Source organism: Microcaecilia unicolor, chromosome 4, assembly GCF_901765095.1.
Source record: "Microcaecilia unicolor chromosome 4, aMicUni1.1, whole genome shotgun sequence".
Taxonomy (NCBI): domain Eukaryota; kingdom Metazoa; phylum Chordata; class Amphibia; order Gymnophiona; family Siphonopidae; genus Microcaecilia; species Microcaecilia unicolor.
The window spans coordinates 287630725-287644383 of record NC_044034.1 but is presented as its reverse complement, the minus strand read 5'-3'; the positions used below and the strand labels follow the sequence as shown (position 1 = coordinate 287644383).

The 13659-nt window shown below is 41.7% G+C and overlaps 1 protein-coding gene across 1 annotated transcript in view; it reads left to right on the top strand.

The window, feature by feature from the left end:
* SNRNP200 (small nuclear ribonucleoprotein U5 subunit 200) overlaps positions 1-13659 on the top strand; it is a 231109-nt gene that overhangs the window by 15579 nt on the left and 201871 nt on the right. Inside the window, 1 exon segment of the mRNA XM_030201646.1 lies at positions 322-377. Within this exon segment, the coding sequence (XP_030057506.1) occupies positions 322-377 (56 nt within the window).

Sequence of the window (13659 nt, the reverse complement as noted above, 5' to 3'; positions counted from 1 at the left end):
AAGCTCTGTGTAGAGTCTCAGTTGTGTAATAGCATGGTGTGTTACAGGTCAGGACTAAGATGCTTTGACAGAGCTAATGTATGTCTTAGTCTTGAAGTAGCAATATATGTTACCTTTTAGGATTGAGGTGTATCGGCAAGTGATTAATATATAGGTTTCAGTTCTGGAATAGTGGGGACTGCTGCAGATCAAGCTTGAGGTGGATTGGCAGACCTGTATGAAGGTCTGTCTTGTTTTGTTCTCCTTGATCATCTAGTGTAGCTTCTACTCATCTTAATGTGTGGGTTTCCTCTCTTACTGACATTTTTTTCTTCCTTTCAGATGATAACATTGATGAGACTTATGGAGTGAATGTGCAGTTTGAGTCTGATGAAGAGGTAAGTTAGCAGATCCTTCTGTTTGAACTGTTTGATATTATCCTTTTATTACTTTCACCTGTTCTTCAAGCAGCATAGTATGGTAAGAATGTAAAGCCCAATCCAAGCAAGAATGAAAAACCAAAAAGAAATATACCTCAAAATAGAATTATAGCAGTATCCTAAACTACAAGATGGAATTTTACATATGTTCCTGTAATTGCTGTACAAATTTTGCAAGGTTATATACCATATTGGTGGTTATTTTAACATGGTGTTCAAAAGTATTTTTTAATTCCATAGTTCCATAGCATAATAAAAATTGTTCTTGAATATACATATGTTTTGGACCTAGGCAGTGGCATATGTAGGGGCCAGCTGTGTGTAGATGTTTGCTGTCATACACACCTGCCCAGCTGATGGTTTAATGGGCTAAAGTGAGATCTGGCACTATGATAAGTAGAGCAAGTGAGGGGAGAAGGCTACGTCTCCAGTGAAGTTTTCTCCAGGTGCCAGTATGTTTAAATGTTGCTTGGGCTGGTTACAGGTGTCAGGTGCTCAATTCTAGGAGTTGATGCTGAGGTTTTTCCTAGTTCTGAGAGGAGGTTTGATATTTGCTCAGTCATACACAACTTTAGAACAGTACTTCTCAACTGGTATGCCATGGTAATTTCTTCCTGTGCCACAGTGCAGGCAACCCCACTAGCATGATTCTGTCTTCCTCCCAAAGTCCATGTCTCGATTCTTTTGGATACTGCCTCGTATCTCCTGCTTGCTGTTCAAGCCTTTCCCTTCTGTCCCAGTGGCATCCAGTCAATGCTGCAGGAAGACAGGTGGAGAGGGACTGGAGTAGGGAGGCCATACAGCAGCAGGGAAAAGAAGAGCTTCCTTAGCATCCCTCCGGACCGGACCAGGATTGGACTGATGGGTTGTGCTCGCCTACCAGCAGGTGGAGACTGAGAAAAAACTCTGACTCTAGAGAGCCAATAGGAGCCCTGGCCATGTGACCTTAGCCTCAGTATTTTCTCAGTCTCCCAGCAGGTAGGAAGTGAGCCCATTAGTCTCTCTCCTTTTCTCTTTAGATATTACAGATATTTGTGATAATTCTTCTGTGCCTGGAATCTTATTTAGAGGCTTGACAGGGTTTCCTTTCTCTTCTTTCTTTGACAGCCTCGGGGGTGTTAAACTCGGGTGTCTCGAGTCCACCCCCCTTCCTCCCCATCTCCCTGGCTTAGCAGGGAAGGGCCGTCCCTTTCTCTGGAAAGGTGTACCGTCTTTGGGAGAGGCAGCCACTTTTAACAGGTAGCTGCTTTAAAAGAATTAAATCAAATAAAAGTAAATTCAAAGAAGCAGCCTTTCTTTCCCCAGACTTCTAACGAGCAGGCAGCTCCAGTGTTTTATTATGATTGAGGGGTTATAAAAAAAAAAAAAAAAAAAACAAACAGAAGAAAATAATTCAGTATCTGTGACTTTAAACAGCGATTTTTCTCGTCAGATTTAATTTCCTCCATTTTCTTGCGTTTTGGCGGCGGCAGTTTAAACAAATGAAAAAAAAAAAAAAAAAGAAAGGTGCGAACCGCGTAAGCGCAGCCACCTGTTTTTTCCGATATGGCTTAAAAGTTCAAACAGCTGCTGTCGGTCAGCGTCGCGCAGTTCACGCAGCCGGAACATGTAAATTTTGCTCTCCCTTCAAGGTTTCTTCGGGTCCGGTGCTGCCTCCAGTTTTTTCGGGGCCTTTTTCGCCGGCTGTTGTTTCTTCGCCGTTCCACTGGGCTCCGCTTGTTCGGAGGTGTCGGGCGCGCTGTCGACGATCGCCACAGGGCCAGTGGAGCGAACGGCGGCCATTTTGTTTCTCCCTCCATCTTATCAGTCGGGGATCTCTCTGCTGAAGGTAAGGCTGCAGTTCATAGAGCAGTTCGGCTCCAAGATGTGTACACTTTTGTATGTGCTGAACGGCGTATTCTAAAATGCTCTTCACATCAGCAGGCAATATTTGGTTGAAAGGGGGCTCCTTTCATATATGGATATATAACAAGCTTTTCTCCTTTTAAATTTCTATGTATCATGGGGCTGTTAACACTAGTTTTTTCTGGTGCTCAGTCATTTTTCATTGCCTGGTGGAAAATCTGCATCTTATCATAATATCATAATTCATTTCAAGCATTTTCCTCAATAGCTGTAGTATTATACAGTGTTTTAAGAACTTTAGAAACTTTCTCTATAGGCATAGAGTAAATTTCTGTCTTTCTCATTCCCTGGTGAATAGGACTACATTGTCTAAGAGTCAATTGATTGGTACTTTGCAATTCTGACCATAATATCTTAGTTCCTTTCAAGCATTTTACTCCATGCGTATGATGTTATATAGTGTTTTAAGAACTTAACAGACACTCTCAATGGCTGTAGTGTTACACAGTGTTTTCTTTTTCCGACTTTAAGAAGCCTTCTCTAGAGGCATACAGTATATTGTTCAGATGCCATGGGGATATATCAGCTCTTTCATATTCTCTGAGGGACAGTCCTGTCTACCAAGCTCCCAGTCACTCAGCTGCCTTAGCAGGCATGCTTTATTCATGTCTTCCCTTCTTTTCCAACTGCCTTGAAGCCTCTCATCTTTCATTTTAGCTTTCTTCTGGTTTTTACAGGACATATGGTCACTTAGAGAATAAAGTCATCCTTTCACTTAAAGATAGTGGACGGTCCTCAAACCATCTACTCGTGTTTGTCACTACTCTATCAGTTCAGCATTGGCAGATTATAAACATCCTGGTTTGGTCCAGTATGCCTATACATACCATCTGCTATGTCTTCCTCTTCCTTAGAGACCTGATGTTATATCAAGCTTTCTTGAATTCAGATACAGTCTTGTCTACACTGCCTTCACCAAGTGGCTGTGGCACAACTTCACTTTTTTCGTTACAGGTAATTTCCAAGTTTGTCCTTTTTCATTTTCATTCTATGCGCCTTCACTCCAGAGTGTTCTTTCAATTGGAAGGGGATTCACTCACTTCCTGTGTATTTATACCATAGGTACATAAGTATGGTTATGCTGGGTAAGGCCTAAAGTCTATCAAGTCCAGCATTCATATCTAATGGGCATAGGTACATAAGTTTTGCCATTCTGGGGAAGCTCAAATGTCCACCTTTCTACAGCCAGAACAGCATTAAAGAAAAGAAAAAAAAAAAAACAAAAAAAAAAACCTCTCACGAGAGTATCGAACAGAAATCTCTGCTCCAAAAGCAAGGCTTTGCAGTAATTCTGCAAACTAACGCATACAATATTTGCCATGGCTGTTCACCACTAGAAACACCGGGGACCCTGGGCCTAGGTTCGGTGTTTTAACCTGAAACAAGCTCAACATTCATATCTATTGGGTGTGAGTCTGGTACTACTACTACTACTTAACATTTCTAGAGCGCTACTAGGGTTACGCAGTGCTGTACAAATTACAAAGAAGGACGTTCCCTGCTCAAAGGAGCTTACAATCTACCTCTCAGTGAGGGAGGACGCATGACCGTGGTACGTGGATTAGTGGTATGTGGATTAGGGAGATCCAAGAAATTACAGGCCGGTGAATCAGACGTTCATACTGGGACAATTTTTTTCTGTCCGGAGCGTACTACCATAGCTGGTGGACTCCTATATTCAGAACTTTCTATATTCAGAACTTACCCAACTATGGAACGCCATAGAGATAGGGTTGGAGTTTGTAGCCCTATTTAACTGGTGTCCTTGGTCACCCTTCCTCTTCTCCTCAGGATCCAGAGAATGGCTAGTTTTTTGCTTATGCATTAACCGGTCATTTTCAGCAGTACTCTCTCTTCCGTTCTTTTATAGATCTAAGAGGATGTTCATTGCGCTCTTAGGGTCATTTCATTCTTACCTAGACGACTGCCTAATTGGAGAAAGTCTTATCAGCAGAGTTCTCAGGTCACGCACCGGGTGTTGCATTTCTTACAGTCTCTAGGTTGGGTGGTGATTGTAGCCAGGCCTCTCATTTGATCTCTCATTTGATCTCTCATCAGATATCTCTGATTTTCTCTTTGTTTAGTCAGGTTGGCGCACAGTCTTTTGTCTCCTCTGCAAACATCCCAGTTTATATTTTCTTGGTGACCTTGGGCCTTCGGCCATTTCCTCGCTCTATTCTGCAGAATGCAATTTTACTTTCTAATGCCCAAGAAGGAATTTTCCTTCATCCTATTGCGAATCTCAGGGTCATCAATCGCACTATTTAAGTGTCATCTAGTTATCTCAAGAACCTTAGTTCTGTCATTGGATGCTTCGTGCAGTACACTTTTGGCAGAAGCTTGTTTGTATATATTTTTTTTCTGGGGGACCTCAGCAATTCGTTTTACCTTCGGGGTGAATTTTGTTTTCCCTACTGACAAACAAGGCGGAGAGAGCTATGTTGGTCCTTGCCATGGCAATGGGTTATGTCATCCGCCAAGGAGGAGTTAAGAGTATACTCTTGAGTTTGTACTCATTTTTTCTTAGTTGTGTCACCCTGCATTTAGGTGAATGGACTCTCATTTTTTCAGCCTTACTTCCTCACTGCGACACTTCAGGGCTATCTCTTTTTGCCTTCAGGCTCACGAACATTTCTTGCTTCTTCCGTTCAGCAACAGTCTTGACGGAGACAGGGACAGATGCCAACGTCCAGCAGGGGTTTTTCAGCCTTCTTTATGCGTTTCTTCCATCATCTCACTAGGTGTTTACGCAGAACCAAGGCACCCTTCTACATCCGGACCCCCAGTCACTCAAACTTATGGCGTGGTTACTGGGTCTGCAACATCTTTGATATTTTCGCAGGAAGTACTTCAAGTTTTAATTGCTTCCAGACAGAAATCTACATTAAAGTCCTATGAATCAAAGTGGCGACGGTTCACTCTGTGGTACTCCTCTCGCCACTTCATTCCACAAACAGTATCCATTTTGCATGTTTTGGAATATCTTCTGCATCTTGCGAAATCTTGTCTGTCTTACTCATCCATTAGAGTTCATTTGGCAGCTCTATCAGTGATGCATGATACTGTTGACAACCGCACGCTTATGCAGCATCCACTGTCAAAGCGGTTTCTTAAAGGAGTCCTGCACCTGTACCTCCCTGCTTCGTCCACCAGCTAGGTGAACTAGGTGAACAGACTCTTAAAGTTCTGTTTTCTAGTAGCCATAACTTTTTCTATAAAGTTTTCCTCTTCAAGCAGTGTTTCCCAGTAGCCATTGCAGCAAGTAGATCTATGTGTGGAATACTTCTACGGTTGGTAACTTCTTTTCGGTCTGCTGTAGTTTAAAGTTTTCACCTTTCCCAATCGGTTTTTTCTTATTGGTTTTGTCCTTCTAGTCAGTAGGCATAAAAGTTTTTCATTGTTTCTAACCCGCTATATCGCGAAGGATCAAGGAAATGAGAATGTCTATTTCTCTTCTCGCTGAGAGGGCAGTTCCACAGCGTATTACAACATATTCCACAACTTCAGAAGCGGGCTCTATTCTTACTATGGCGATTTTTGGTGCTCTCGGTGCACATTGGTAAGTTGGCAACTTAGTCCTAGTTTCATTTTATTTTGCTCATTGGGACACACTACATGTTAGTTGTCGCCAGGTGGCCTATGCAGCATGAACATTTCTCTGCAGTTTTCATAGGGTCCCTCCCTTCAGATTACTGCTTTGGTACTTCCCATCAGTCCAATCCTGGTCCGGTCCGGAGGGATGCTAAGGAAGGAGAAATTAGATCTTACCTGCTAATTTGCTTTCCTTTAGTCCCTCCGGACCGGACCAGGCCCCTCCCATGTTCTCTCTACTCTTTAGCTTCTTTTATTAAGTAGGAAGTGTATTCAGTAGGAAGTGTATTCATTCCTTTACGATTCGTGGAACAATACTATATATATATATACAGAACTTTACGTGGTCTATACCACTTCTCTGGTGGTTGCTGGTGAGCTCAATTGCTGGAATCTATCTATAAAACCTTAAATACGCCATACCACTTCTCTGGTGAGAGTTGTGGCTGAGCTCAGTTGCTGGAAAATCTATAAAACCTTAAATATGATTTACCACTTTTCTGGTGAGAGTTGCTGGTAAGCTCAGTTGATGGAATATATATAAAATCTTAAGTGGGCCATACCACTTCTCTGGTGAGAGTTGCTGGTGAGCTATAAGACAAGTGAGCCATACCACTTCTCTGGTGAGAGTTGCGGGTGAGCTATATTATACGTGAGCCATACCACTTTTCTGGGGAGAGTTGCTGGTGAGCTATATTACATGTGAGCCATATCGCTTCTCTGGTGAGAGTTGCTGGTGAGCTATAGTACAAGTGAGCCATACCACTTCTCTAGTGAGAGTTGCTGGTGAGCTGTAATACATATTGGGCCATACCACTTCTCTGGTGAGAGTTGCTGGTGAGCTCTGATACTTGGCATTGCCGAGTGCTTTGTGGCTGCTAGGATTCCATACGGCACAGAAGGTCTTTCTTTCTTTCCTGCTTTGTTATTCAAATACTGAGGCTAAGGTCACATGGCCAGGGCTCCTATTGGCTCTCTAGAGTCAGAGTTTTTTCTCAGTCTCCACCTGCTGGTAGGCGAGCACAACCCATCAGTCCAATCCTGGTCCGGTCCGGAGGGACTAAAGGAAAGCAAATTAGCAGGTAAGATCTAATTTCTCCATCTGCTGTATGCTCCAGTTCCACTTTTATCCTCTCTTAACCTCAGTTCCAGGCACTTTCCTAGGAACCAGTTCCTTGGTCTTCATTCACAGTCGATGAGGGCCAACAACTGGTCAGGCTTTCAGAATATTCCTAATATGCATGAAGGAGATTTGCATGCCTTCTACCTTCACTGTATGCAAATCTCTTCATGCATAATTAAGGATTGCTTGAAAACCTAATCTGTTGGTGGCCTTTGAAGACCAAAGCTCTTGATGTTTGTGCTGTGAAGATTTTGGACTCGCCTGACAAAAGAAAGGATGGAATCACTTGTAGCTCCTGTCAGGTGAGAATGATTCATGAAGAGGGAAAGAGGTGAATGCTGTATTTGATGGGGCAAATGCCTGGAGGAAGGCAGTAGGAAGGATGAGGAATGTAAGGGTTGAGGATGGGTGTAAACGCTTATAGAAAGGGAGTATGAGTTGTCCTCAACCCTGGTCAGCCAAAGTGTCATCCATGTCAAGGTGGGCCATTTTGGTGTGAGAGAGGCTAGTCCATATCATGGAGAAGAGATCAAAGCTTGAATAGGGGCCAACGAAGGAGGTAGGTTGGTAGTAGAGAGTTGCACAGGGACAGAAATTTCACCTGTCCCTGCTCGCCCTGCAAGAATCTGCTCCATTCCCACCTGTCCCCACAAGTTATTTCCTCCATCCCTGCTCGTCCCCTGTACTAAAATAATCTGACGAGGTAAAATAACCCAACCTATACCATTTTATGTAACTTTCCTAGCCATTTGAAAATGTCTGTACCTTGGAAATAATTTGTTCCGTGCCTTCTTGCCTGTGGTCCTCATTTTCAGAAATGATCTTGTAAACACTGCAGAGTTCTGGCACTGTGCACCACCACAGATTAACATTTAATGGAGCTGCTGTTCGAGAACAAGGAAGGTGGTGGCGAGAAGGAGCCCCTCATGGGAAATGAGAGTAAAGATAATGGTGAAATAAAGGCACCTGTGCCAGGGGTCTGCTTAAATGGACTTTTCATTGCCACAGAAGCCTCAACAACACTTTCAGGAAGGTGGAAGGAAATGTAAAGTTCTGTTAACCTTTCAAACGGCTGTTTCCACAAATCTAGCTTACTCAGCCCAAGAGAAAAATATTGTATGCCTACTGTACATGTAATGGATCCCCAGAGAAGAACAGATGAAACCAATATTGGCTTTCTTCCAAAGTAGTATGACAAGTTTAAGATTAGGAGCTTGTATTTCACTAAACTTTCCTTATTTCTTGTTAATCTTAAAATTGGTGGTATAGTTACAGCTTATGTAGCCATCTGCAAGTAAGCTGCTTAGCACACACAAATGACAGCAAGCACAAAGCTGCTGTTCCTGCTCTGTTTTCTGAATTTCTCTGTGTACCGCACACCAAGATAGGCAGGTAGGACTAAGGAGCTTGCTGCTTTCATGTGCTGGATGGCTTGTCCCTTCTCACAAAAGCCACATAATTCAGCTATCGTTTTGTGCAACTAAATGCAAAAAAAAACCTAAATTTTGTTTTAAACTAAGAATGTGTTGTATATGATAAGGCATTAATTAATAAAGCTTAAACACTGGAGGTCACAGAGGCTGTACATCCTTCACACACAAAAAAAATCTAAGGCTACAGAATGTTTTTCTGCTCCTCAGCTTTAGTGTGTGAAGTCAAACAAAACCAATAGGCTTTTTGCAACATAAAAAAACCCCCACTATATGGTATTTTTCAGAAAGCCTGCATGCAAATTCTTCAATAGTTCACCCCTGTGTGTTGGGATGACCTCCCATATCTACTAAACTTGAAACTAATTTGCTTGATCTACAACTGAAAAAAAAAAAGTGCACTAAATCCAAAGTCCCTTCACATTCTTCTTTCCTTATATTGTTTAACCATCTATTGCTCGACTCGAGAGATACCTTGGGGTGTTGGTGTTGGAGGATATGAAGGTGAAGAAACAATGTGACAAGGCGATGGCTGTGGCCAGAAGGATGCTAGGCTGCATAGAGAGGGGTATAACCAGCAAAAAAAGGAGGAGTTGATGCCCCTCTACAAGTCATTGGTATAACCAGCAAAAAAAGGAGGAGTTGATGCCCCTCTACAAGTCATTGGTGAGGGCCCACTTGGAGTATTGTGTTTAGTGTTGGAGGCTGTATCTTGCTAAAGATGTAAGAAGACTGGAAGGGGTTGAAAGAAAAGCTGCAACAATGGTATGGGATTTGTGTTGCAAACCATACGAGGAGAGACTTGCCGACCTGAACATGTATACCTTGGAGGAAAGGATAAACAGGAGTGACATGCTACAGACGTTTCAATATTTAAAAGGTATTAATCCACAAACAAAACGTTTCCGGAGACAAGAAGGTGGTAGGACTAGTGGACATGAATTGAGGATAAAGAGTAATATCGGGAAATATTTTTTCACAGGGAGGGTGGTGGATATGTGGAATGCCCTCCTGCGGGAGGTGGTGGAGATGAAAACAGTAATGGAAGTCAGTCATGCATGGAATAAATACAAAGGAATCCTGTTTAGAAGGAATGGATGTACAGAACCTTAGCGGAGATTGGGTGGCAATGCCGATAATTGGGAAGCAAACCCAGTGCTGGGCAGACTTTTATGGTCTACGCTCTGATCGTAACTGAATAGATATGGATGGTCTTGAGTGTAAATTGTAAGTGGTTGCATTGTTAGCTTCAGAACTTTTTGTAGAAGAAGAGTGCTGGGCAGACTTCTACGGTCTGTGTCCTTTAAATGGCAAGGACAAATCAAACGCAGGTATACATATAAAGTATCGCATACTATGTAAAATGAGTTTATCTTGTTGGGCAGACTGGATGGAATGTACAGGTCTTTATCTGCTGTTATTTACTATGTTAAGATGGTGCTGTGTCAGGTTGCAGGGCTGGTAGGTTACACTTGCCAATCGCTAGTCACCACATTCAGATGCTTGGTGTTTGGTGAGTGCGACCTCCCAGTTCCATCCCCTGATCAATGAGGAGACAGCGAGGAAAGGTTAGTAGGGTGGCCTGGCACTACACTTTGCAGGAACCCCGCAGGACCTGTATCCATCTTTGTGGGATTCCCGCTAACACCATTCCCATGCAGCGCTCTAGGTGGGAGCCCAGAGTGACAGTGAGAACACAAGAAGAGGGAGGAATAGATCTGACACACCAGAGAGTGAACTCATTCATTTACATCAAGCATAAGGTGGTCAGATATTTTATACAGTAACATAACTAGTTTGGATGACTCTCTTCTGTTTCTTGCAAAGCTTGATGGTCAGACTTGAGAGGGGTCCTAGGTGTTGGTTTAAGTCTGAGACTTATAATAACCAAAGAGGAAAAAGGTAAGGCCTATAATTACCTACGTCCAGTTCCGTGGAAAAAAAGGCAAGTTGTTAACTGATACTATAAATGATCTGAATTACGTATAAGCAAATGCAATGCAAAGTTAATTGTAAAATTCAATTTATGCGTGCTTTAGTCAGGGTTCTACTAGGAATTGCTGAAAAAAAAAAACAATTTTAAATTTTATTTAAAAAAAAACAGCACAACAACAAAAAAAATTTTTTTGTGTGCTACTGGGCAAAAACCATTTGTCCTAAATTCAGTGTGCGTATTCCAAATCCGAAGTCAGAGTTGTTGTAACATGTCAGGAAATTTTGTTATGCATAAGTTTGCCCAAATGAATTAAGCACTTGGAAAGCATTGAATAATTTTTTACTCCAACAATTACCTGATCTACATCAAAGTTTTCGTAGTACACAGTATATGAAAATGTAATGGAATAACAAAATTTCAAAAAAAGTCTCGTATTCCAGTTTAAAAATCTTACTTCAGTAAGGCCCAGTACTGTTCAAAGTGCTTCTGGCATCTGCTTTTGCGTTTGTGACTGGTCATATTTTCCTGTTGCAAAAACCAGCAGAAGTCCCCCATCATGTTGGGATTCCAGCGGCCTTGATATCTGTTCTCCATTGTAGAAATGTCTTTATGAAACCTCTCTCCATGTTCGACACTTACGTGTCCCAAATTGGGTGGGAAAAAGTCAAGATGGGAATGTAAGAAATGCATTTTCAATGACATTCGGCAGCCAAGTTGTTCATATGCTTTAAGCATGTTGTCTACTAGTTCAGCATAGTTCTCAGCTTGTCTGTTCCCAAGGAAGTTCTGCACTACTAGCACAAATGCATCCCAAGCTGCAAGTTCCAGAGGGTTGAATTTTGTTCTGAATGTGTCATCATGCATTAGTTTGATTTCGGGGCCAGTAAAAATTCCGGCCTTTATTTTAGCCTCAGTTTTCAGTGTGCTAAACATCTCCTTCAAATACTGGAAACCATTTCCATCACGATCAAGTGCAATAACAAAATTTTTTATTAAACCAAGTTTAATGTGAAGTGGTGGAAGATAAACTTGAAGTGGATCGACCAGTGATTTGTGTTGTACGTTGTACATTGTACCGACCAACTGTGTGCTCAACTCTGAGAGGCCACTGACTGTTCCATAGGCACAAGAAACACATATGCTTCGTGTACCCTAACTGTAGGCCAAGCAGCAGTGCTACCACTTTCAGGTCAGCACAAATATTCCATTTATGTTCAGAGTATTTGATCATTTTCAAAATTAACTCCATAGAAGCATGGCTCTCTTTCATTCCAACCCCATGAGCCAATGGAACAGATGGTTTTTCGTTACCATTGTGCAACAAGACAGCTTTCAAACATGTTTTGCTAGAGTGTCTGAATAGCCTCCATTCATCGGGAACATGTGTACCATCTAACTCCATCATAAGACCATTTACATCAGTACAGAAACAGACATCGCTTTCTATTGCATAGTTTGCAGCTAACTTGGTGTGTCGATGACGAAAGTGTGAAGTTGTGGTGCTTCATTGTAGCAAATTCCATTCCCGAAGTCTAGAAGCTAGCAGTTCTGACTTTTCTTTAGATAATGACAGATCTCTTACCAGATCATCTAAATCTGATTGGCTCAGCAAGTGTGGCTGACCCTCCAGTTGTTCTAGATCAGGAAATACATCATGCCAATCAACATCTTCTTCTTCATCAGGATCAGAAGCGTCAATTTCAATTGCCGTTCCTGCTGCGGGAGGGGCAGGCACTGTGCATTCTCTACATTGTGTGGTACTGGTTTAAGAGCAGACTCACAGTCAGGATACACAATTTGTGACTTGTTTCTCTTTGAATATCCGGCGATTTTAGTCGTGCAAAAATAACAGTCTGGTGATTTTTCTGCTCACACCAAACCATCGGCACTGTAAAAGCCATTCCTTTCCTTTTACCATTCAACCACTGCGTTAGCCCAAAGTAACACACAGTGCAACAAACATGAGGTGCCCAGCTTTTATCTTGATCTCCAATTTGACAGTCAAAGTAATACTTGTCAGCAAGGCGCACTCGCTTTGTCAGATTCTTGCGCTGATCAGTGTATTTGCCACATATGTAGCAGAAAGTGTCCGGATCGTTAACACATTTGCGTCTATCCATCTTGCCTTATATACCTACTGCTGACATCAGCCAAAGACCTGTCTGAGCGCGTCCAGACAGGTCCGGGCATGTCCGTTGGAATATTTCCAATATATAATGCATTAATATTATAAGTGAATAGGCTTTGCATGTATAACTTAAAATCTAGACGTGTCAGGCAAATTCGGAGTTCATATTTGGAATCGGTGGGTTCAATTTAGTATAAATCACATGTTTTTCTCTCAGTAGCAAAATCATTGTTGCGTTGTTTTGGGCACAGTACAAATGCCTCATTTCTGGCAGGCATACCTTACATGCAAGAGAATATGTATCAGAAAAGGTCAAATTATCCAACAAAGTCCAACCATTCCTAATGTATAAATTCTGTGTGGGAGATATGTCCTGATCAGAGTGTTTGAAGTAGGTCCCATGAGATTTTTTTTAATTTTATTTTTTATTTTAAATGTTTCTAGCCTGCTTATTACTAGGCAGGTTACAATAAAAACAAACAAAATCAAAACATAAAACCCAAAATGAAACACAGAACCCCACCCCCCAAATTAGTTCATAATTAGTAATTTGATTAATTTATAATCTGCCTTGAAAGTGGATTACATAAAAATTGGACACAATAAAAACATTGTACATGATATAAAATATCATTGGTTTGAAATGCATATAGACCATGCGTCCCAAAATGGTAGGAATCCAGTGAGAACAGCTGGGCACAGTAAATGATCTGCTGTTATATTTTACTAAATATAGTATGATAAAATTAAAAAGAGCTTAAATATTATTCACTAATGTACTTTCTGGTTGTTGGAAGTATTTTCAGGTGCAGTAAACTAGTCCTGAGTACTACAGTTTTGTGGTTGGTTGATCAAAGTCAGCCAAGAATCTGCTTTTTCAGTTAAGAGTGGCAATAAACATGCCCCATATTCCCTTCCTCACCCTTATGCTTTTGAAGGTATGAATACTGTAATTTCTTGACAGGCTCCTAGAAATTGTTCTGATACACGTTGTGTGAAATCCTTTATGTCTGAGCTTTGATTCCCTTTCTTTGCCCTGATAGGGGAAAGGGGATGGAACTTGATATATCGCCTTTCTATGGTTACCGTCAACGTGGTTTACATATTATATACAGGTACTTATTTTG